Source organism: Orcinus orca, chromosome 9 (genome assembly GCF_937001465.1).
Source record: "Orcinus orca chromosome 9, mOrcOrc1.1, whole genome shotgun sequence".
Lineage (NCBI taxonomy): Eukaryota > Metazoa > Chordata > Mammalia > Artiodactyla > Delphinidae > Orcinus > Orcinus orca.
In genome coordinates, this window is record NC_064567.1 from 67,396,148 (window position 1) to 67,422,676 (window position 26,529).

A 26,529-nucleotide genomic window follows, 5' to 3' on the forward strand; every position below is an offset into this window, starting at 1 on the left:
AACCTTTGGGGGGAAAAACAGTTATTATAGCATCTTACTAAAGGTACAAAAAAAAAAACCACAAGGACGCAAGATTTTATATTTTAGTTAACTTCAACTGAGAAAATGTAAAAAGTTGACAATACAATGTCAGAGATAAATTTTTAAATTTATGATTATTTTCTTAACTGAGAAAAAATGGTGATGTTTAAAATCAATTACCCCTAAACAACTCTCACAAAAATAACTAGATTAACAATCGAGAAGGAAGTGAAACTAAAGGTATTAAAATTTTCCCTGTTTCTCCATATTTTGCAGATTACCTGCAAAGAATATATATGGCCTTTAAAAATAAATTTTAATTCCTTTAATTGCTCTTACTCCCCAGTCTATATTAGCATAACTGTAACCACATTGACTTTTCTTTTAGTTGCATAATCTTTTTCTCCTCATTTTTTTCTCTCTAAATAAACAGAAGTGATAAATGAAGTAAGATTCCATGTCTGAGAATGTAATAATTTTAGTTTTGCCAATTAAGATACTAATTTTTCTCTAGGATACTAATTTTCTCTCTCAGGATTATGATAAAGAAAAACAGAGATTGAGGGAAGAAAATAGGAATGAAGTAGAATGAAGAGGGAATACAGACTGAGAAAAAGGGAGGGTGAGAGATGGATCAAATTTAGTTATTTTGGAGAAGAAAATAAGCAGCAAAATATCTTCATTACTGATCAGAATTCAGATATTACATTATATAGCTAAAAAAATTATTAAGATCCTCAAAAGTTTCTTCATTAGCCTAGACTTGGAGAAATTTGTATATATGGTTTGATGTGTAATTACCAAGGCAAGTTACATCAGAGATTAGAAGACATATTAAGTTTATTTACACCTACTATTTTTTAAATTACTAAATTGATTTAGTCTTTGTCATTTAAGATAACATTAAACTTATAACAACGTCACTTAGGACCCTATTTTTATTGATTATAAAAATCATAATTTTAGACTTTTCAATTCTCATGATAAATGACCTGTTCCACATGGATCAGTCCCAAAAGAAACAGCTTGTTTGATGGATGTATAAACTGGAGACAAACTAAGAAAACTATGTACAGGTGAGCAGAGATACTACAGAACAGTCATTCAGCTGTTGTCCTGCATGTTTTCCTGGGTGGTGGGAAATACATGGCACCCAACAGGCTTGAACTGAAGAGCTCCTCTCTAGAGCAGGATGGTGTTTCAGCTATACCAGGCTGTTCATTGGCTGCTTCCTAATAAGGCACTGCCACCACCCTCCAAAAATACTTTTTCAAAGGTTCACAAGTTAAACAAGTGAGGCAGGCAATTTCTTCTTTCCTTAAAATTAACGCTCTATTCGAAACAAAAGTAAAATCGAATTCCTACCTTTTGAAAACAAAAACATAACTGAATTCTTACCTGTACATTACAGCAACAAAGGCTAGACTGTGAGGTGGAGGACTGAAGGAACACAAATACAGAGCTATCCTGGGCTTCCTGACTAATTCATTTCATTTTTGTCAACTGCATTAACTCTCCAAATGCAAACTTCCCTTTGCCCACTTACTGGATTATACCTTCAACATTTCTTGTTACTACCGTTGCCTGAGGCAGCCTATCTGATTTTACCTACCCTGCTCAGGGGCTTGCACAGAGCTGTAGCGTTAAACTTGCAGTAAAAAGGAGTCAAGCCTTTAAATGCATACTCAAACAACTTTGGCGGACCTCTTCATATTTCTCCCTACTAAAGCCTGGAAGTGGATTCTGCCAAGAAGAAATGTACCTTCTCCATCGAAGCTTCTGCCCACAATCTCTGATTTTTTCATGAGTCTCTTACTGCTTTCAAAGTGACTCCAACTCCCTGCCCATCGGAACTACCTCAAGGCTGCCTTAAAAGGTGTACTGAAAACACATGGAAAATGATCCATTTCTCAGCCCAGCAGCCTCCAAGAAATATCAACTTTATATTTTGTCTTCTTAGCCAGAGCAAACATGTGCCTCCTTTATGAATAATTTGAACTTCCTAGTCCCTTTATTCATTTTTCCCCTTCCTATTCTCATTCCTGTTGGAGAGCAATTTTGTTTGTTTACACTTTGTTTTTAAACTAATGATCACCCAAAGGATAACATATAAAGAATCAGTACAGCAGAGTGATTAAATGCATGGATCCAAGACACAGTCCACCTGATTTGAGCCATGGCTCTATAATTTAATACCTCTATGATCTTAGGCAAGTTATTTAATTTCTCAGAGCTTCAGTTTCCTCAACTGTAAAATGGAGATAATCATAATAATTGCTGGCCTCATAGAGCTGCCATGGGGATTAAATATGTTAAAGCATAGGCACTTAGAAAAATGTGACCAAAGTGAACTCATGATAATCTCTTTATAAGTATTAGATAGTATATTATATTTGCCATCCAAGATGTGTTCTGAGCAATAATAAATATCAGCATGCAAACATCTGGCTTGCTTTAAAAGTGCACCATTCTGAATACTCTAAAATAGACCCAAGGTCTGCAATGAGCTATCTTTTGTCCTCATGGGATGAAGCCATGAATAATAGCTGATCGTGACTACATAGGACACCAAAATAATGGTCTTGCCAGCGTTGATCCTGTGGAACTAAGGCAAGATGGAGCCAAGACACTACAAAGGGCTATAAAAAGAAGAAGCAAAACAGGAGAAGAAAGGGCAGAATAGATGAATAAATGTTTTGTCTCCTTCTTTGTACTCTAGGTATATTTTTGATCAGACACTAGTGGTGTTACATTCTTTGTGAAACATGGACTGTTCCCGAGCACCCTTTAAACATTGTATGGAGTAATAGCATGGGAACAGTTGGAGAAGGCATTGCCCAGGATTTTTGATGTTTTGTGGAATGGCTACACCTACATCAAGCATTCTATAGAAAGTTCCAGAAGCTTCCACTGTGGCATTTAAACTGACACTAGAGAGACATAGAGCATTTTAAGAGACAAGTACTGACAACATGGAGTCATCTTGGACTCTACAGTGAACCTGAAGAAGAAACATAGGCTTTGAAAATGCTGTGTCCACTCCAAAGTTAGGAGCAAGCTATGTTATGTGGAGGATGTGTGTGTGTGTGTGTGTGTGTGTGTGTGTGTGTGTGTGTGTGTATGGATATGTATATATGGAGGAGAATCTGGAGAAATCTTGAGAAAGTGGCAGCATCTCTGTATATTGAGCTCTGTGCTATCAATAGTTTAGAAAGCAAATTTTCATTAAATTAGGAAATGTTGAGATACATATGCTAAGTTCTTAAGCACCTGGGCAAGAGAACATAAAATAAATATATGCAATTCTGTGATACACTAGAAAGTTTTTACAAAATATGCTAGAGAGGATGGTTTAGGAAAAGAAAGCCAGTTAAGACTCAAACAAGACCTGGTAGGAGCAACCACATGGCCCAGAGCTAAGCTCTGCCAGCGATCAACCTCTCCAAGATGTCTGGATATCTCTGTGGTTTTTATTAATTCAAGGGAATCAAGAAAAGTCAGAGGTTATGGAGAACCAGGAAAAAAACAGAAAGAGTTGAAGGAGGAGGGATCATATATCAACCCATAAGATACGGCTAATTGAGAGCTGAGATGTTAGTGGACACGTTAGGTGGCTGAAATAAGAACTTCCAAACCTCACCTCATGAGTAGAGGTGACACCATGGGCAAGCTATGGGATCCACTTCAAAAGGACACCACACCACACCAGTGCAAAAGGACACACCAGTGCAAAAGGACACCACACCACACCAGTGCAATCGGGAGGAATGCAGAGCACAGGCTATATGTATAAATTATGTTTCGAACGGATTCTTTCCTAGAGCTGGACAAAATGACATCCTATTGGATCTGACTGGGCTTCCTGTAATAGAGTCCTATTGGTGCCCCTAACTTGCAAGACCCTGAGAAAAGTGTAAAGAGTCCAAGGTGTCTGCACTAACAGAGGAAGAATTCTGGACAGAGTCTCAGGGGACTATTATTATTTAGTTCATCTCTGGGCATCACTGTCCACATTTCCCTAGAAAGACTATGGACATAACTCTCAGTGGTCTAAATGTACAAGGTTCTGTGCACCTGGGCTGACTGCACTGAGAAGCCCCTGCACGTGAACGCAGCACCTGTTAAGCAGACTAATGTTGCTAACTAAGGTCAATTCCAACTTCTTTTAGGTATTGCCCTATTCTTTACCTCTTACAGGAGAGACTGACTGGCATCTTCTCATGCTCTCCTTACATGCCTTTGTGCCAACTTGTATGGTCAGTTAGAGGTCAAAAATATCATGAGAGCAGTTCCAAATATTTCAGCCTACAGACTACAGTGAAAAGAAGCCAAACACAAAGTACAAACTTTTTTTGATACTGAAAGTTTTCAGATACCCAAGGAACTGAAAAGAGTAGATGAAAGGGAAACTACAAAGTAGGAGAAAGAGTTCTTTCATTTAATGTGGAATTTGGACTCAGAAACACTGAAGCAACATACAATTATAGGACACATGGAATTTTACCAGTGATCAATTTACAAATGTCTGTTTCTCCAAGATGGATTCTTTGAGGGACTACATTAAGGAACTCTTAAGTTAATGGTATTGCTTTTTACTTCTCAACTCTATGCTTTTTAGATCACACTGGGAGATAAGGTAATACAAGGGAAATTAGCAGAAAACTCAATATAATGGTGATGGCAGCCAATAGTGGAAAAAGAAGGAAGAATTCTGAAAGGTTCCCTTCACCAGAGAGCAACTTTGGAAATAGCAGAAATTATCATTCAATGGAGCTGTACCATATAATAGTGCCTCATAAATGACCTATGGAAGCAGTCACTGCTGCTTCAGAAATACTTCCCAGAGACGCTGAGAGCAACACCTGATGTCTTTGACACCCAAGGAGAGAAAAAAGACTGGAGATCATTAGAGTACAAGTTTTCTGACCCCAAAGAGCCCAAAATGTTTAAGACGTTTAATTTTTTTTAAATTCTGCCACCCGTGAAGTGAATACGAGGGGAGTGGAAGGGAAAATGTGCCCTCCCAGAAAGGTTTATTTAAAATAATTCAGACTCATAAGTTTAAAAAAAATGTATGCAGTATTTTTTCCCATCACAACCAGTTAATTTGATATTGGTAATAGGGTATTTCAGTAATCACATCAAATCATATCCCACCAATAATCAGAATATATCCTTTGTTCTATGCTTTCTTTGGGATTCCTTTCATTACAGGCTACCTCCTTGAATATCTTCTAACTAAAGCAGAGCTTTTATGAGTAAATTTCTAGAGAAAGCCTTTCATTCGGCAAAAATTTAAAAATACCACTATTAATCTCTGATATCCATAGGGAAACTATAAACGAGAAAGATTTGGCAGAATTGTGTAAACATCTGGAGGACTCTCCTCTCCAAGTCAAAGCCGTGGCTACCAGCATGTTACTCTTTTCCTGATTTTATTTTTCATTTGAGAGTTTTGATTTCCCACTGTATTCAGCTTGGGGGCAGGTTTCAAGGGACAGTGAATTATCCTAATCTAGTAAGAAACTAAGCCTTAAAAAGGTCTAGAAGTCATTTATCATTTGGCAGCTGTAGAAGCTCAAACAGTAACACATTCTGCTCCAAAGGCACTTATGACATGGGGCAGGACCCTCAACGTTCATTCAGTTGCAAGGAGTTCTCAAAGCATTCAGCAAAAGGGGAGACTTTCCTGGAGTGGAGCTATTTGTCGCTTTCTCCCAGATCCTTCCTTTCTGTGTTCATTCTATAATATAAAGCACTGAAAAATAAATTAATGGTGATTGCTACTTGTAAGAAAAAGGTGTGTGTGTGTGCATAAATGTGTTTTAAGAAACTAATTTTTTTAAATAAAATTTACGAATTAAGCCTATTTTTCAGAGTAGACTCTAAAATACCTGTAAGTAAATGGGTTCCCCTTCATCCTCCCTGGATGAATACAGAAAAGTAGGTGAGTCTCCTAGCTTGAAAAGTAGGGCACAAATAGGATGGATCTGAAAACCCAGTGGTAGGGCACAGGGAAAAAAGAGGGATCAGAGACCAAGATGAGGAGACTTCTGGGCACAAGTCTGAGGCTGCCTTTATACAGAATGAAAGGCAACCTGGTGGGAAAATATGTGTTTTCATCAACTTCTGGGCTACTGATTATGGTGGTAAAGACTATTATAAGCTTATATTCTTTGGGAGACAATTCTCAATGTTTCTTTCATGTTTCTGCAGGTTTTACAAGCAGGGGCACAGACTACTTTTTTTTCTCTAAACTATCATTTCAAGGATGTTTTTGGAGTGAAAAACCTTGAGAGACACTGATTGTGACCCTCTGTTGAGCAAACGGAAGGTTTGTTTACTGTCTATTAAAAAACATTCAGCTTCCCTAAACTTGGAGTTCTCCTATGACTCAACCCACTGCTTGTGCAAAGGTTACCTGGCCCTTTTCATCTTTCCCTGTGAAAACTAAAGTAGGGGGCTTCCCTGGTGGCGCAGTAGTTAGGAATCCACCTGCCAATGGAGGGGACACGGGTTTGAGCCCTGGTCTGGGAGGATCCCACATGCCGCAGAGCAGCTGAGCCCGTGCACCACAACTACTGAGCCTGCACTCTAGAGCCTGCGAGCCACAACTACTGAGCCCGCGTGCCACAACCACTGAAGCCTGCACACCTAGAGCCCGCGCTCCACAACAGGAGAGGCCACCGCGGTGAGAGGCCCGTGCACCGCAACAAGGAGTGGACCCTGCTTGCCGCAGCTAGGGAGAGCCCGCGTGCAGCAACAAAGACCCAACACAGCCAAAAATAAATTAATTAATTAAAAATAAAATAAAATAAAGTAGGGAGCCAATAAAAGCACGAGGTACATGATGTTTTCTGTGACATGATAAACAAAGTCCTCTTTCTCTGCCTCAGGAGTCTTGCATCTTCTTCTAGCGTCATGACGCCTCAGCACACTAACTTCTTACACTGTAAGTAGGGTAAGATCTCAGACCGCTACAGTCTTGGCAATGTTCTTCCTTATAAAATACATTTTTGGGTATGAGAAAATAATCCTTACACCTGAAGATGCCTAGGCAAGGCCCTGAAAGTGGCCGCAGGATTTGACAAGAAACTGGAAAACTGGGCCACAAGAAGTAGGAATGTATTTCTCACATAATCTCATAGACGCAAACGTAAAATTCAATATATAATAAAATTAGAAACGTGTACTTGGGAGAAGCAGAGATACTGAACTACAGAAAAAGAAAAGAAATAGTAGAAAGATAACTCAGAACATTCTAATGATAATAACAATGAAAGCAATAATTAACTTACATATGGTAGTTTGCATTTTACAAAGCATTTCCGCACATATTATTTTATTTGAGTCTTACAACATTCTTGTGAGTAGGTTTTATTATTTTCTTAATTACACAGCAGAGAAAATTAAACTTTAGAAAGGTTATGTAACTTGCTAGCGGCCAAAACAAATACATTAAGTAAATAAACAGTAGAGAAGTACTTAAGAAAACTGAATAAAACCAAAACAAAAATCTAGATTTGGCCATAAGCTCAGAATCTTTCAGCACCAAGTTTTTCCCTTTATATGCTACCCTCCTTGTTCCCTATAAACATGTCTTTTTCTCTTATGTGAAAGAACAAAATCCCTCTTTTTATTCTATTAACTTTAGATATGATTTTTCCTCTTTTTTTTTTTTTTTCACGGCTAAGATTCTGTAATTGTAGTTTAGGTATTCTCTCTGCCTCTCTTCTTTTCCACTCAGTTAATATCTTTATTTTCTCCCAATGACTGTATGTCGATAGACAATGTTTTACTAATGCCATTCACAGATCCATATTTTATGACTGTTGCTGAATTCTTCAATCTTGCCCTCAGTGTTTATACACATGTCCATGTGCACACATACATGCTCAGACACAAATAGGTACATATACCAACACATACTTCCAATTGTTCCCTAATGTGTCACCTTCTTTCATGCCTCAGCACATGCTCTGATATCTAATTGGAGTTTCTCTGCTTTTTTAACCCCCATTCAATACTTTCAATTAAAATTACAATTCCACTCCCCTTTCAATACCTATCCACACGAAGAGTTAAAAGCTCTTGGAGAGTCTTGCATAGATTTTGGTTCAAGATAGTGACATAGGAGGCTGCTGAACTCACCTCCTCCTGTGGACACACCAAATCTACAGCTACATATGGAATAATTTGCTCTGAAAGAACTCTGTAAACTAGGTGAACGTGAACGACCCCTACGCATAGGGTAAAGAAGAAAAAACCAACATCAGAATAGGTAGGAGAAGGCTTCCCTGGTGGCGCAGTGGTTGAGAATCTGCCTGCTAATGCAGGGGACACGGGTTCGAGCCCTGCTCTGGGAAGATCCCACATTCCGCGGAGTAACTAGGCCTGTGCGCCACAACTACTGAGCCTGCGCGTCTGGAGCTTGTGCTCCGCAACAAGAGAGGCCGCGACAGGCAGAGGCCCGCGCACCGCAATGAAAAGTGGCCCCTGCTTGCCGCAACTAGAGAAAAGCCCACACACAGAAACGAAGACTCAACACAGCCAAAAATAGTTAATTAATTAATTAAAAAAAAAAAAAAATAGGTAGGAGAGACTGAGGCACAAGCTTGCCATGAACCCCACCCCTACTGTGGTGACACACAACTGGGAGAGAGCTCACAACTCCCAGCTTCTCCCTGAGGAGCCAGGGGTTTGAACCCCACATATGGTGCCCCAACTTTGAATACTTCCACCTGAGAGACGGGCCCCCAAAACATCTAGCTTTGAAAGCCAGTGGGGCTTGTGTCTAAGAGACCCACAGGCTATAGGGAACTGAGAAACTGTTCTTCACAGGCTCAGGCGGACTCCCTGTGGCTAAGCCCCCAGGTCCAGTGCAGAGGCAGCAGGTTAAAATCTGTAATGCTCAAATTTCAAAATGAGAATATATTATGTATTGCTTATCAGATGTCTGTACATAGATAGAGAGATATAGATACAGGTACACATTAATGTGATCAATACCACAGGGAGGAGATCATGGAGTGATACAGAATTTTAAATGAGTAAAATGGTTTCTTCCAGGAGAAAGTATGCAATATTTTGTGTAGGAAAGATGTCCAGTCTTTCCATTAAAAAGGACTACTTGCTTATCTTAAAAGCTGTGGCCTGAGGCGCAAGTATCTAATTTAATACACATCTAGGGGCTGACTGCAATACTCTGCAGAGGCAGGCACCACCTTTGCTCTGTCTCCCCCTGCCTCACTCCAGGTTGCTTAATATACCAGAAAGGAGCTTGCACACAGGTCTAGTGCCGCAGCTTTTGCAGCTGGGCCCAGGGGATGCATCCCTTGATTAACTGGCTCTGGTGGCCAGTGAGGTTTATGTTCTGGGGTCCCACAAGCCTGTAACAGAGAATCCATTCTTAACTGCCTGATCCCCAGGGCACAGCATAGAGGTTACAGAGTGAAACACACAGTGTCTCAGAGAAAGATGCCTATTTGCAGATCATGTACCAACAGGTACCTGAAAGGGTGCTCTACACCACTCATCATCAAGAAAATGCCAATCAAAATCACAATGAGGGGACTTCCCTGGTGGCGCAGTGGTTAAGAATCCGCCTGCTGGGGCTTCCCTGGTGGCACAGCGGTTGAGAGTCCGCCTGCTGATGCAGGGGACACAGGTTCGTGCCCCAGTCCGGGAGGATCCCACATGCTGCAGAGCGGCTGGGCCCGTAAGCCATGGCCGCTGAGCCTGCGCATCTTGAGCCTGTGCTCCGCAACGGGAGAGGCCACAACAGTGAGAGGCCCGCGTACCGCAAAAAAAAAAAAAAAAAAAAGAATCCGCCTGCCAATGCAGGGGACACGGGTTCGAGCCCTGGTCCGGGAAGATCCCACATGCCGCCGAGCAACTAAGCCCGTGTGCCATAACTGCTGAGTCTGCACTCTAGAGCCCGCGAGCCACAGCTACTGAATGAAGCCCACGAGCCTAGAGCCCGTGTTCTGCAACGAGAAGCCTCCGCAATGAGATGCCACACACCGCAACAAAGAGTAGCCCCCGCTAGCTGAAACTAGAGAAAGCCCGTGCGCAGCAACAAAGATCCAGTGCAGTCAAAAATTAAATAAATAAAAATTTTGAAAAATCACAATAACACTTCACAGCTGTCAGAATGGCTATCATCAAAAAGATAAGAGATAACAAGTATTGGCAAGGATATGCACAAGAACCTTGTACACTGCCGGTGGAAATGTAAATTGGTGCAGCCACTATGGAAACAGTAGGGAGGGTTTTCCAAAATTTAAAAATAGAACTACCATATTTTCCAGCAATTCCACTTCTGGATATATACCTGAAAGAAATAAAATCAATATCCTGAAGAGATATCTGCATCTTCATTTTCACTGCGGCATTATTTGCAATAGCCAAGACATGGAAACAACCTAAGTGTCCGTAGACAAATAAATGGTAAAGATAATGGTAAAGACAGAAAAATGGTATATAAATGGCATTTAACATTTTATATATAATTTTCTTTACAACTTATTTGTATACATATAAATCTACCCATTAGAAAGAAGGACATCCTGCCATTTGTGACAACATGGGTAGACCTTGAGGGCATTATGTTAAGTGAAATAAGTCAGAAAAGAGAAAGACAAATACTGTAAAGTCTCACTTACATGTGGAATCTTACAGAATTTAACTTACAACGAACAAAATGGTGGTTCCCCAAGGCAAGGGGCCGGGGGATGAAATGGGTAAAGGTGTTTAAAAGGTACAAACTTCCAGTTATAAGTATAGCAGAGCACCGTGACTATAGTTAACAATGCTGTACTGTATATTGGAAAGTTGCTAAGAGAGAGCACCTTAAAAGTTCTCATCTCAAGAAAAAGAATTTTACCTGTGTGGTGATGGATGTTAATTAAATTTATTGTGGTAATCATTTGCAATACATATCAAATCATTATGTTGTACACCTAAAACAACGTTTTATGTAAACTGTACCTCAATTAAAAAGAATCTTGCATATATAATATCCGGAGTAAGTATTTCACTGCTTTATCATCGTTTGCCATGATATTTGTCTCTCTGAATAGACTAACCTCTTTGATGGAAAGATCTACGCTATCCATTTCTGTATTACCTAGAACCAAGCATAATGCCTAAGAGTGAAGGGTACTCAGTACTGTTGGCTGAATAACGACCAGCGAGTAAAATTAAGTCCGTCTAAGTCTGCAGACTCATATTTGTGTGTGTGTGCGGCACTTCCTGCTGTAATGTGGGTGGTGGCATCTAAGGAAACTTCTAGCAAATCACAACCTTTAATCTACAGCTGAATTAAGGATGAAGTACATAATTTAATCTGTATGAATCTTTGCGATAACTTTTGTTACAATTTGTCATACTAATATTAGTAATAAAAACAAGAGTAATTATTTATAGGTGGGGAGCACTGTCCTCCTTTTATAAGATGAAGAAACAAGCTTAAAGTGATTGTGATGACTTGCTTAAGGTTCCAAGGTAAATAGTAGGTTATATTTTATTTGTGTGATACTGTCCACACTAGTAGTTTTCACCAAGTAGTTCAGTCTCCCCCAATGCTGGACAGACAGAAGGAATGCATTTCTCTACTCCCTTGAAGTTAGATGTGGTCATGTGGATTGCTTTGGCCAAAGAAACGTAAGCAAAACATTATCAGGGAGAAGCCTTAAGAGCTAGCACCCAATGCACAAAGTCTATTTCTCTGTCACAGCATCTGCCTATTTTAAAGTTGATGACTGCTCCATCTGACTGGGACTTTTGATCAAGGATAATGTGAAATTAAACCATTTGCTGATTCAGATTTGGAAATGTAATAGGAGCAAGAAATAAACTTCTGTTTTGTTAAGCCACTGAGATTTTGTGAATTTTTCAATCACAGTCTAATTTGGTCCACTTTGACCAAAATACTTCACAGAAGTCCTAACTTCACTATTAAAGTTTGTTTGACCATAAAACTTAATTTAAGGTTTTGGGGCAAGTTTGAAAAGATGAAAAAGATGTTTAAAAATCATTGAAAATGATATATTTTTAGGATACTAAAATAATGGAGACTTAGACATTCATAGTTATTACTTTCTTTTACTACTGCAGATTTAGGTATTGAAAAACTTAAGGTATATGGACCCAGAGAAGCCACCAACAGGAAATTCAGTCTGAAGCAGTACAACACATAGGAACTGGAGCCAGAGATGAGGCGAAAGAGATTATGCAGCCAACATACATTCCAGAAATAAAATCTGGGTCAGAGCCAGGAACTGCCGAGCTAATCAATGTGAATCAGAAGAAACAGGGTCGGAAATGAGAGACATGTATTATCTAAAATAGAGTCAGAGATCCTGATTTCAGACAAGTGTCAGGGAAAATCAAGACGTTCCACATAAGTAGTATAACTGAGGAGTCATAAATCAAAGAACAAAAAGTCCTCATTTGATATTAAACCACCACAGTCACCACCATCATGAGCCTCATCAAAACAATAACTGATTGAGCCCTGAGCACTTCACAGGCCTCTTCACACTTAATCATCATTGCAATCCTAGGACAAAGGTGAAGAAAATGAGGTGCACATCACGGTACCGGAACTCAAACCCAGTCTAATCTAACACCAAATTATGTGTTCTCAGCCACTAGGTTAATTGACTCTGTGCCATTTATTCTTCTGTCTTGTACAAAGAGAGTAATTAAGTGGCTTGGCCTCCCAAAACAGAGTCAGTGTACAATAACAAAGGGCCTAGGACAAACTTAAGAGCTAATCCCAGTGGGACAAATTAGAAAGAGGGCTAATATGTGATCTAAATTTGCTTAACAATAAATTGAATATGCACAGGTCAGGAGGTCTAGTCTCTCCCTCCAGTCTCCTTAACCCATCATGTATGGATTAAGCACAAAACACATCTCAAAGACACAGATCATCATGCTAGAGGGTGGGGTTTCTTGGGAGAGGAAAGCTACTTAAAATGGCCAAGCACTTTACCAAATTTTTTATTATAATTGTTTCCTGAGTTTATTCTCCTCTCTTTTCCCTCCTATGTTTTTCATAAGGAAGAGTGAAGGAGGTTCCAGAGACGGGAGAATAGCAGCGTGGGTAGAATGATGATAACTGCTCACGGAGGTTGACACAGGATCCCCGCCATGTAGCAGGATAAGGGAGCAGAAAGGTGTTCTGGGGCCAAAGCCATAGTTAGAAGCTCTGCTTCTTTGCTTTGTCCTGTGTACAAAAGCCCTTTGAGAGATGGCTGTGGCTGATGGAGATAAGAGGACCTGAATCCTGGGTTCTAGATTCCCCTATTTTAGAAACATGATTACCAATCTGTTTATTAACAAAGTGATCTCTGTAAGAAATATAAATGAATTACTACTGTTTCGATCTTTGTTATCGCTTATTGTGCCACAGCAATAGGCCAGGCAATGTGCCTGACTCAGATCATCTGCCACCTCTAAGGCTTATTGTGAGTATTAAATGAATTAATATTTGTATATTATTTAGAATAGGGTACTAAAAATCGATTATTTACGATAATGATGATTACTGTCTCATTAAATCCTACAACACTGTGAGGTAGAATTCTACTTTTCCAGGTGAGGAAGCTGAGGCACAGGTAGTACATGTAAGCTTCCCAAGGTCCCAAGGCTAGTAAGTTAAAGTTGGGGCTGCGGTTCAACACTGTCGAATATTAGTTTGCCTACAAAGCCTGTGCTCTTTCCACTAAGCCACACCACACGCCTCACTTCAATGGAAGAAACTGTACACTAGGTCCAAATATTGGGCATGCTGGTCCTTATTGAAAAGAACAAGTCATCAAATAATTCTGCAACTCTCTACAATGCCAGCTGCTATAAAAAGTATGCAATTTATGAGAGTTTGGAAGTGTTCCCACTGTAATAACATAGTATTTTTCAAAAATAATGTACACGCTATATAACACGCTTTGTATACAGCAAATAAAAAGCTAATCCTAAGTGACGATACGTGGGCAGATAATGAATCACTTGGAAATACTGTGTAGATTTTACATAGAAAATATTGTTATCCATGAAAAGATTCCAGGAAGCAACGACAAACTAATAGTGTGATAAGCTCAATTCTCTACATGGCAGGAGTGAGAGCTGTCCGTCTTATCACAACAGTTTGGATGACTTTTTATGAAGAGTGGAAAAGAAAAGGATACTCCTCTCCCACATATCAATGGAAATGCTCCCCATAGAGGGACTCAGCCTGAAACCCTGAACAGGAGCATGGGCTCAGCATGCTGTAGGCAGCCACAGCAGGCTTCACATTAGCTGCCTTCAGCCTTTGTGGGGACAACACAGATCCGAGGCTGCCAACAGCACCAGAAGCTTCTACCTTGTGGGAAGAATGTGGTCTTATAGCAGAAAAAAAAGACATTGGCTCTTAATGCTCTAAAATGCAGCACTTTTTAACTTGATCGTCAACAATATGTTCAAACAGCCAACATAACACACTCACTCCCTCTCTATTAAAATAATAATCGTAAACAGTTATATAACTTGCAACTCACCAGGCACTGTTCTCATTACTTGACATATATTAACTCATTCAATTTAATCCTTACAACATTCGACATTATTTATTATTTTTCCCATTTTACAAGTATGAAAATTGGGAGACAGAGATGTTATATAACTTGAAAGTCAGACATCTAAAATATGGTACGACCAGGATTTGAACACAGCTGTCTGATGTGCTACCTGCCTAGCCGGGAATGCTGTGCCAACGTCCCTCTATTTTTCCCCCAATTAATTATGAGGAAAGCCTAGAAACTGAAACAATATGTATAGTTACAGGGTGTAATGGACTAAAATTTGTGTCTCCCCTAATGCATATGTTGAAACCGTACCTCGCCGTATGAGGGATCTTTGAGAGGTAAATAGAATTAGATGAGGTTCTTAGGGTAGAACCCTGATGAACTGGATTAGTGCCCTTATAAGAATCCCAGGAGAGCTTGCTGCTCTTCTCTTGCTCCTTCCACCATGTGAGAATACAAGAAGTTGGCAGTTTGCAACCCCAAAGAGGACCTTTACCAGAATCCATGCTCGCACCCTAATCTCAAACTTTCAGCCTCCAGAACTATGAGAAATAATTTTCTGTTGTTTACAAGTCACCCAGTCTATGGTACTTCGTTATAGCAGCCTAAACAGAATACGACACGATATATTGTGGCACTTGTGGAGAGAACTCAAGATCAGATAACTTGAGAAAAAGATCTTTATGGTATTATTTAAGTCCAACACTGAATGATTTGGTTTTGTGGGTAGGGGTTTCATGAACTCATTCATCTCAACCAAGAATTTGACAACCCCACCCCATTCCCCAAAAGCGTACAGAACACTTATTTGAAATATATCAGATATAATCTTAGCATGCTGCAAATTTAAACTTAAATTAATAACTTTTAAAAAATTTAGTCATTTAATACATATAAACAATTTCTTATGGAAAGTTACAAAACAATTAAAATCTAATATATCACTTTTCTAATAGACTACAGAGGGATGTCACTTTGCCAACACTGCATTGCAACATGAAAAATCTGGTCCTTAAATGCTGCTGATAAACTGATCACATGTACTGAATAGCATGGAAAATATACCACTTTTATAATCTTCAGGATAATAAGTTTATTTTCTGTTATGTTTTGACAATGGCAATTCATTACACAAAGATCCATCTAATCATAACATTCTTTGCTATTTAATTATACAGGAAACTTCTTAGAGGATTCGGTCTAACACTCTTCATTGTTGTCTTGGTTATTTAAAAAAGAGTAGCAAGTCTAATGATCATGGAATCAGCACTATTTATTTCCTTCACAGTTAACATGTCTTCTCATAAGATCCATTTTAACCATGTTCTTATACTCACTGTGCCACTACTCACTACCAACTTATTGAATGCCCATTAATCTTTGTCTCAAGAGGTTAGAACTTTTACATTTATGACAATTCTTTTTACCACTTATCTTAGGTATTTCTGCAAACCTATTACTAAATCAAGCATTTTAATGATATAATTAAATGTACCTCCATATTCCTTAGCCAATAAAATAAAAGTGGCAGCCTGTAATATATTTAATACTTTAGTACTAAATTCTGTTTATCAGTTCAAATGCAATTTGACTATCTAAGCAAAAGTTATTGTAAATAATAATTTAGCTATTATGGCAATAGTTTATCTATTTTATACTAGTGCCTCCACAGGCATGTTTCCTGTAAGTACCCGAACACTGGAAAATATATTTTAATAATCCAGCTAAATTTAGCATAATCTAAACCAAACCATTATGTTTATTTTACTTGGGAGATTATGTCACCAAATTCCCCTGTCCTCCAAGTCAAATTTTTAGAGCTAAATTTTAGAACTGTCTCTTTCTGTCTCTCTCTCTCTCTCTCTCTCTCAATTCTCATAATTTATTATTGCCCAAGTTCTCTTCCACTAGTTTTAATGATGTAATATTTGAATCTATGCTTTTCTGGTCATCATTCTCCATCCACGTTTTTTTTAGTCTATTCCAGTAGCCCACTGGCCTAATTTCAGTCTCTTTGTCACATATACTGTTTTCGTATTTGTAAATTAAGCTTCTTGGAGCATAGCATTGTTCATGTCGCCCTACGCTTAACATTCTACAATTACTCTTCACTGCCTAACTCAAGTTGAGCATTGTATATTTAAATTCTATCTCATTTTTATAGCCTTACCTCCACTTACTCCCTTAATTTGTAGTGTGGCTAAATGTAGCTCATCCCACTTCCTCAAATATATGCTAAATTTTTCTTTTTATTTATATCATTTTTTCTGCATTTACCATGAATCTATTTTTTAAGATTCATTTCAAATTCTACTTCTTCCATGAAGCCTTCCCTTTTTCCATCTCTAGCTGCATACTATTGCCCTACAGATCCCTAAACTTTGCTTGTAGCACTTAGATATTTCACCTAGATATCATTTATCCTAGAGTTGTTTATCCATTAGTTTCTAGCCTTCATTAAACTGTAAATTCCAAAAAGGGAGGGTCCATATCTGTTCATATTTGCATCTCCTACAGTGCCAAGCAGAATACTCTCCCTAAAGAAGATGTTCAGACATATTTACTTAATTATTGGATATATCACAACAGTAAAGAGCATATAGAAATTACAAAACATAGGTAAATCATTTTTTAGCCAGGTTAGAAATCACTGAGTATAAACATGCAGACAAGAATTCAGCCATTCTGGGATAAATTATCTTCATGTGATAAGTAGATGAATTGTGCTTTCAGTGGCTGAAAACAGTTTTTCAGTATAAGGACCACATTTTGATGTCAACAATTTCTGATTCTCCCCTCCATTTGATAGTTGCTGTATTTTTATCATTATTGATGGAGAAAACTTACAGGTTACATGGGTTTGCATCTCCCTTACAAATACCCACCAGCACTCTGATAACCTCACCCAGAACACTTCAGCTCTCCAGTTAGGAGAAGTCTGGAAAACCTATGAAATTGGCCTCTTCAGATGATATACATTGTTTATTAATGTTCCTGACTTATACTATGTACCCCGTAAATGTGTTATTGTTCACTCACATATCTATTTCTTATTATTCCAATCCTCCATTTGAGTTTAATCCTTTTCTCTGCCTCTTCATAATATGATTCAATACACTCCTGACACTTCTCTCCTACATGACCCAATTCTCTGCATAAGCATCTCCAGGTGTTCCAGTTTTTGCCGCTTTCACTATTGCGTGCTATTGGTTCTTTTTTTGCTTTCCACTTCTTGCATTTTATTCTCTAACACTAACCATTCTTATTACATTCCCTGCATATTATTTTTTGTCTACTCATCGTGCTCCCAGCCTTTTGCTCCCTCCTATTTATTAGTTGCTTCATTTTCTCTCTTCAATACCTTGACACAGTTGCTACCCATATTTATTGTTGAAACTCAATTTGTGAAACAGATGTATTTTTGAAAATCCATGGTAAAAACAATAAATAAATACAATTTTACTGTTTATGTGTAAAGAAGCTTACCATATTTAAAAATTGCATACTATAAAGTGAATCACCATGGCCTATCTTTTGTATCAATACACACACTAAACAACGTGGTGTAAGATCCTACACCTTCTCTTTCTTTTACAACCTCTAATTTCAATGCCATGATGTATCTATGACTCCCTACTCCCAATCTTTTTGAAATGTTATGCAGGAAAAAAAAAAAATCCCACTTTTCCCCTTACTTCTGCTTATCCTTCTTCTTGGTTACAGACTCACCAGTCTCCATTCTCCCAAACTATCTCATCGTTTGCTTCACATCTATTACAGCGGGAGTGTTTCCAAGTTCACTTTTGCATCTAAAGTTCTAGTTCTTTTTCTTTGAGATCTAATGTTCAATTTAAGTTTACCTTTTCCTTTTTCTCATGCCAAACTGGTAGTCTCAAGTTCACTTACTTGAAAACACAAAAGACACACCTGTATTTATCCCAATGCTGAATGGGATTTATAATCTGTTTTGGTAAGTAAATAATTACGTTGTTTAGTGCAAATACCAAGTCAAATCATATTATCAATATGAATACTTACATTCAGCATATTTCTGAAGCTGGGAAAATTCTGAGGGGCTGAGATGGACCCATTTTTCCTGGTTTGTCATGGTGGTGGTGAGGAGATCTCTTACATACCAGGTGAGAAATTCTTTATTCAGATGTTTGGCAGAATTTATGCTTCAAAGTTTCCACATGGCATGTTTCATTATAAAATACCTCAAGCTTTCAAAATATGCAATCTGTCAACAACGAGACCACTGTGGATATGGGTTTGTAGTTTCAATAACGTATTAAAGCACTGCAGAAAGAAAAAGAAAGATTGAAAGATTAGTATCATTAAACAAAGAAAAAAATTGACAAGTTATAGAATGTTAAAGATTTTTAATCCCTAAATAATATATTTCAGTTATTCTATTTTGCATAATAATCTTTAATTGCTCACTCTAATGGCATTTTATACACATTTTCTAACACCAAATCATAGAAGAAATATGATTAAAAATACAGTGTGAAGAAAATTTTATAAGGTCTAGTTTCATACAAGGAGACTTTTTTTTGGTTCAGTTTTTTAAACTTTGCTCATTCCAAGAGCAAAGAAGGGTGTCATTTTTATCAATCTAAACTTATCAATTTTTTAATATCTAAACAAATGTTATGTTTAGACCCAGATTATTAAGTGAAGCTAAATAAGCTCTAAAGTTCCCTAAATATACAGTCTGCTAGTCTACCAGCTTTCCAGCAATGGTTTGGAATGGTCATCAGTGGTAGCACATATATTTGCAATTATGCAAATCAATTTGGGCAGGTTATATAAATTGGGTTTTTTTCCCCTAACAATTAAAAAAAATGATAATTTTAATTTTACCATCTATAAAAATCTCAATAAAATTTACCAAATTAAAGCAATTCCAAATGTCTGACAGACTTTCATAATGATAGTAGACGGAACTACTGTGAATCATGCTTAAAAATAAACCCCTAGGTTGTCATGGACCTACATTCACTGCTACATCTGAAAAGGCAAACAAAATGAAAAACCATCTGGTTTCAACTTTTTATCAGAGACAGTAATCAATTGCTCAGTAACAAAGCAGACTGGCACTGTAATCATTATAGAAACTAAAATATTTAGAAACAATTATTTAGATAATTTATGAAATTAAATGACTGGAAGGATTATGCATATAGATGTCATTACCTAAAGGCATGGTACCTGTATTTGGCATTAGTGCCTAACCTTTTTTCGATATCTATTCACTGTTCTCTATCAATCCCACAACCTCACTGTCATATTCTGTCATCTTATCCTTAAGAAAAAAAAACAAAAAAACTCTTGTTGGTCTCATCTCTTCAGGGTTCCTGCAATCAGTTTTATAAGGTGGTAGTTGGCTTTTTAAATGGAAAAAAAATGCAGATACTGATGCATTAACAGAGGCCAAATTGCTAGGTCTTTTTTCTTCCCAGGGGATGCACTTACATCACAACCATGACTTTGTGGAAGCAACACAAACTAAAAGGAATAAGAACATGTGATGGATATTTCTTTGTGCTTTCCACCCAGTTTCTTCCTGCTGATTTCATCCTTCACATGGATTTCATCCTAATTCTTTGCTTCTCCCCAGTTACATGCCATTTTGGTGGGACTATAAAAAAAGGTGTTCCGTTCTCTCCTATCCAAAGGGAGACAGATGATTCCGTCATATTTTGATCATTAGACTCCATCTCATGGGGCTTTAAATGTTGAGTGGAGTTATTCAAGCACAGTGTGAAAATAGCTCTGGTCTAAATGATTACAGCAATAATAGGATACCTGTCCCTGTCTGAGTCTGACTCTCCAGGTATCTTGTCACTTCTAGAAGTAAGTACCATTATTTTAATAAGGGATTAAGTGGGCCAGAATCAGTTTCTGTTGCCTGCTATCTAAAAACCTAAACTGATGATAATGGTGGTTCATTTATTCATTCAAAAAAAAAAGTGTTTATTGATCTCCTATGTGCTAGAAAGCATTCTAGGCACTGGAAATACAACAAAGATCAAAACACAAAAGACGAAAATAAGGCTAATTCCAACAATGTGTCAGTCCTACTGAGAGCTTACAGTGTGCATGGCATTCTCCTAACAGCATTCCTGTGTTGGATCATTCAACCTTCACCAAACAACTCTGTGAAGGTGCTAATAGTGTTCCATTTTGACAAATGAAGAAACTGACACCGGGTGATTAAAATCTGATAGATATGACAGAGACTGCTAGAAACCCACCCAATATCCATTCTTTCTTTCTTCCTTGGTAACAGAACCCTAATTTTATTAAATGAAAATATATCCATCTAAACAGCTATATTCCTCAGGTTCTTTGCACAAAGAAGTGGCCAGTGAGATGTAAGTGGATGTTGGGTGAGATATATAGGAAGGTTCTATTTGAGGAAAGAGCTAGCAAGTGCTCTTTTAATCTTTTTTCTCTTCCTCCAACTTCTTACCTGGAATGTTGACATACTGGCTGTGAATTCAGCAGTTTCTGATACTAGTGAGGTAACTTTTAGAATGGAAGCCATGTGCTAAGACTGAGAGAGTCCCATAAAGTAGACCAAGGGTAGGCAAACAGCTGACTGCAGTAAACATTGGCCCACAATCTATTTTTGTAAATAAAATTTTATTGGAATACAGACACACCTATTAGAGAAACCAGTAAGCAGCCAATTTTTGAAAGGATTTCAATGTCAAACAAAGAGGTTTGGGCACTATTCTAAAGGTAGTAAGGAGCAATGAAAGAACACAAAAAAGGCCAGAAACCGGATTACTTTGGGAAAATGTCATTTTGGAAAAATATCAGTGTCTTCATTCAGATTCTTTCTCTTTCACTTGGATTGTGATAGCTTCTTAGCTGGTCCCCTGAGCTCCCTCCTTTCCTTAACATGGCCTACCCCTTACCGCCCATGGGTAGTCATGAACTGAGATGATTCCAGAGGTCTGTCTGATAAATTACCAACAAGTTAATTAATAAATTAGAATACTAATTCATTACTTAATTAACTATAGTTTTCCACCTGGCTACCTGTGCTGAAATTTATTAAAATTCCCCAGTTAATTTAGTGTAAGAAACTCAAATTTAAAATGACTGGTTGGGCTTCCCTGGTGGCGCAGTGGTTGAGAGTCCGCCTGCCACTGCTGCAGGGGACACAGGTTCGTGTCCCAGTCCGGGAGGATCCCACATGCCACGGAGCGGCTGGGCCCGTGAGCCACGGCCGCTGGGCCTGCGTGTCCGGAGCCTGTGCTCCGCAGCGGGAGAGGCCACAACAGTGAGAGGCCCGTGTACCGCAAAAAAAAAAAAAAAAAAAAAAAAGACTGCTTAACTGACATCCTTCAGATCTTTAGATGAATGCTATCTTCTCAGTAAAGTCTCGCCTGGTCATTCAATTTAAAATTTAACATTCCTACACACCATCCCTCCATCACACTTTTGTTTTGAATATAACATCTTATTATCAAATATTTAAGGTATTTATATTATTTAATATTTGTCTCCTCACACTAGAATTAGGGGTAACGTTAAGTGGTTTTAAGCCCTGATGGGATTCCACAAAAAGAACAAAACAACTAAAAATACGTATTGAGTTTGCCCTTGATATTCATCTGAACGTACGTGTTAGATTTTGTGCCACCATCCTCTCATGGGCTCTAAGATACACATCCCATGAGAGGAGGGATTTTTATCTGTTTGTTCAGTGTTATTGGAAGAGTGCTTGGAAGAGTGCTTGGTATATATAAATATTTATAGAATGAATTCACTTAAAGGCTTTTTTCATAATGAAAAACATGGGTAGGAGAGTTAGAAGGAGCCCCTGAGGTTGATAAAGAGAAAATGGCTCATAAGGAAGGAGTCAGGAACAGGAGTCGCTATGGGTTTCACTTTCCTGAGAGGCCTCACCCCTTCCCTTCAACTGAATGGACATAAACAAAAGAAGTTGTGCTTAGAGATACAAAGCTTTTACAGTTGAAAAAGAAAAAAAGTTTTATTTCACAGAATTTTTGTGTTGGGTTGTGAAATATAACTGACTTTGTATAAATGAGAATCATTCCCAAGGAATGCCATAATTGAGATGTCAGTTAAGCAATTAATAATAACACTTACACATGAGCATCAGGACAATATTTAACTTATTTGTAGATATTTAACAAAAACACTACTTAGCTTTCCTTTATTTAGCGTGATCTTGTCGACGTAGGTCTTTACTTTTTGTATCAAAAACAGCATTTCTGGATTGATCTAACGCATTTGCATTCTAGCAAGAGGTATTTAGAGAGTAATGGCATCCCTGAACCATGCACAGTAAATTCTCTGGTTCTTAGATTTGGTTAATCCCAACACCCATATGCTTTGAATAAAACTTCTCATCCTTCTCCTAATGGGTGCCTGGAAGCCTTTGGTTTCTCACAATTCTGGTAGTTCTCATCATATGACATGTAGCCAGATAAGAAAAAAATTAAGGGTGGGGTACAAATGGAGAAGGTTCTCCTGATCAAATCTTTTAAACTAGTTGAACTAACATATCATAAGTCTGTAAAGAGAAATGTTGCATGTGTAATATTATATCAAGAGCCACAGCTATTTTCTATGCCTCAGAAGGAGATAGGAATGATGGCAACATTTCCTTATAGCCTCTGCCTCTTTATAAATGTATAGAAAGAAAATGAGAGTATTCAGTTGAGATTCCCTATGATGCTTTCACAGACTTCCTGTTCCTCTGCAAGGGGTTTTCTTTAGGCATATAAAATGAAAGCCAAGAAGAATCCACTTTGCTGGCTGTTGGAGTGCATTCTCATCTAGTGAATGGGTGTGCCACTTCAGTGAGTTGGTGGCAGGAAATAAGTATATTGGAGGAGTTGGAGAAGGCTCTTTGGCCTATTGTACCTGGACTAAAACACAGTCTCCATAGTTAGTAAAGGAAATCAATTACCTCACGAATAAGGTACAAGCAATGTCTAGATAAATGGATCTGGCTGGTTGGATGCACTGTATGTTAGTCACATTAAGTATAGATTTCTAAATATTTATTCAAAGTCAGCATGTGATGACTCCGATCATTGAATAAAGTTAATACACACTAAGGCACAATGAAGACTCTATGTATATGAATTTAAGGTATTAGGATGACTGAAAATATTTACTGGGTCTCAAGGGTCATAAATCCCCAAATACAAGGTAACCCATGGAAAAATCACAGAAGTGAAAAAGGATGAGACCCAAAATATCAATCCTAGAACCTCTGAAAGAAAAATAGGACGAAATTAAATGGAATATTACTGTTATCACTTGATTTATAATTATTTGTTCATTTATCCATGAAAAGAAGTCTAAATTGAGACCCAGTGACATACTAGGGACTGAGCCAAGTGCTGGTGATGTAGTTATAAGTAAGACAGTTCCTGGATCTTGTTTGGGGGAAAGATCCACATTAAACAAACCAACTGCACAAATAAATAATTATAAACTGTGATAAGTTATATGAAATACAGGTAATGGAATTCTATGAGAGTACAAAAGACAGCCCTGATTCAGATTAAGAGATTCAGAGTGCAATCCACAGAAAACTTTTATTTAAATTAAATCATAAAAGTTGAGTAATAGTTATAAACTTGAGTGAGAGGAACAGTCTGAGCAGAATCCGGAAGTGAGGAGACAAACAAACAGACAAAAAAATAGAAATATTAGAAGAGTCCAGAGAAGGCAAGTATGACTGGAGCCTGGTGAGCACGAGGGAAAGAGGCACACAATTAGACCACAGAAACAGGTAAAAGCCACATTATGGACATTCTTAGAGGCCATACTGAGGATTTATCTTAAGTAAATTATGAAGCCATTGACATATTCTGAGGAGGAGATAAACATGGTCCACATATATTTTAAGAAGTGTTTTTCTAATCAGTGGATTGGAAGGTGACAGGGATGGAAGTGGGAAGGCCAAATAGGAGGCTATTCCAGTAACTGGATGACAGCTGGTAGTGGCTTTAACTAGGAAAGTCATAGTAAAGATGAAGGTAAAAAGCCAAACTCAAGATACATTTCTGTAGCCAGATCTGATAATGAATAGGATACATTGTATGCAGGATGAGGGGATCAAGAATGGCTCCTATAGTTCTGGCTTGAGCACAGGGTACAAAAAAGGTGGAGTTTAAAGTTCCTAAATACTAGAACAGTATCAGGTGTGAGAAGAATAGAAAAATCAGTATATTTGTTTTGGGATGTGCTAAATTCATGAAGAGACATCTAAGTTTAAAGGATTAGTAGACAGTGACATAGGCCTAGGGCTAATAAAAGAGACACAGAGGTATGATATTGTGAGTTGTCTGACACAGACGATGTTTAAAGATGTGGAAGAAATACATAAGTTTGCCTGATATGGCAGCCATGAAGCTGTGCTACTAAGCTCTGGCTTCAGGAAAGAACTTGCATTCAGCTGCAAAGAGTACAGTTAACTGACAGCCTCGAGCTCTTTTGCCTTTAGAATACATTCAGCTTTTGAACCAAGGTCATACTCTTCACAGGTAGAGGTCAGTGATTAAAGATGATGGATGCATGAGGGTCATGCCACTTTTGTCCAATGGGGGAATCCTTTAATGATCTCTATTTGCTCCAGAACACCCCAGTGGACCGGCTGAGACTCTGTCATGTCTGCATTATAATCTGAAGCTTTTCATAACCAACCCTGCATCTCCCACCTTCTTTCTTTTCCCAGATATGAGTTCTGCCTCATTGTTTGAAGGCTCTTTTTGCCTGATCCTGCTTTTCTTTCTTTTTATCTTTCACAGGAATAATTTCCAGATAAGCCTTTGTAACTGTAACTCCACCTAAGTCTTTGTTTCCTGGTGAAGGATCCCATGTGTCAGGATCCCAATAGGAAACAGACGGTACCCTTAAAATGAATAAGTAGGAGTTTAATAAAAGGATTATTTAGCAAGTGTGGACAGAGGTTCAAAGAGCTAATAGAAGCTGGTGCAGTATCCTGATCTAGAAAAAGCTGGGAACTTACTGACCCTAAGCTTGAAGGGACTAGGGATGTTGCAGCTAAGAAACCCCAGAGTATACAAGATCATTTGATAGGAGCCATGGACTTAGGCAGCAGGATGTATCACTCTTCGAATGACTTAGCTGGGCAGGAGATGGGAAAATAACTTCCCTTATCCTGTCATCTTCCAACTCTCCAATATCCTTCAGTGCCTCTCACTGACCAAACCCAATCATAAGCCAGAAGGCAAAGATAGCCGTTGGTGCAGTTTATATAAAATTGCCCCATGAGTCACAGAGCAAAATGGGAAGAGGATACATAGGGAATCTGAAGGGACAAATATGAAATATGAAGCACATCTGCAGAAAGTGTGTGGTATGAGAACGTGTGCCCAGGACAAAGTTCCAAGGAATTCCCATATTAGCAATTAGAAGTGGAAAAACACTGGAAAAAAAAGAAGAAGAAGAATATGGTGTCAAATAGACTACAGAAGAGGAAGAAAAGAATCCTTTAAAGAGAAGATAGAAGGCACTTTTCAAAAGTTGCTGAGTATTTAAATAAGAAGAGAATTGAAATATCCAAAAGCAACGTGCTGGTCACTGGTGACCTTAGCAAAACAATTTCTCTGAGGCCGAGCAAGCCAAATTGGAATGGGTTGCATGGTAGAATTGAGTCTGGGAAGACTGTGAATATCATCAACTCCTTGATAAGTGTGATCGTGAGGGGGAGTGGAGAGCTAAAAGTAGCGATGGAGAGAAGAATACGGAACCAATAGATTTCGTTTGTTTGTTTCTTTGTAGGAATCACTGGAAAAATTTGTAAATTGAAGAGAAGAATTTATAGTAGGAATGGTTCAAGCTTCAGGAGAGAGAAACTGACTGCTGTTTCAAAGACCTTAAAAAATAAAAAGGACTTTAAAAGTCCTTAATA

At 38.2% G+C, this 26,529-nt stretch overlaps 1 protein-coding gene across 8 annotated transcripts in view; it reads right to left on the minus strand.

The window, feature by feature from the left end:
* The window catches only part of DGKB (diacylglycerol kinase beta), a 703,399-nt gene that overhangs the window by 626,125 nt on the left and 50,745 nt on the right, over window positions 1-26,529 (minus strand). For all 8 annotated transcript variants that reach the window (XR_007479225.1, XM_049714819.1, XM_004263483.3 and 5 more), the window contains exon 2: window positions 18,633-18,893. Coding sequence is in view for 7 of the 8 variants with exons in the window: in XM_049714819.1 (XP_049570776.1) it covers window positions 18,633-18,702 (70 nt within the window). In the remaining variant the exon portion in view is untranslated. The remainder of the gene's footprint in view (window positions 1-18,632; window positions 18,894-26,529) is intronic.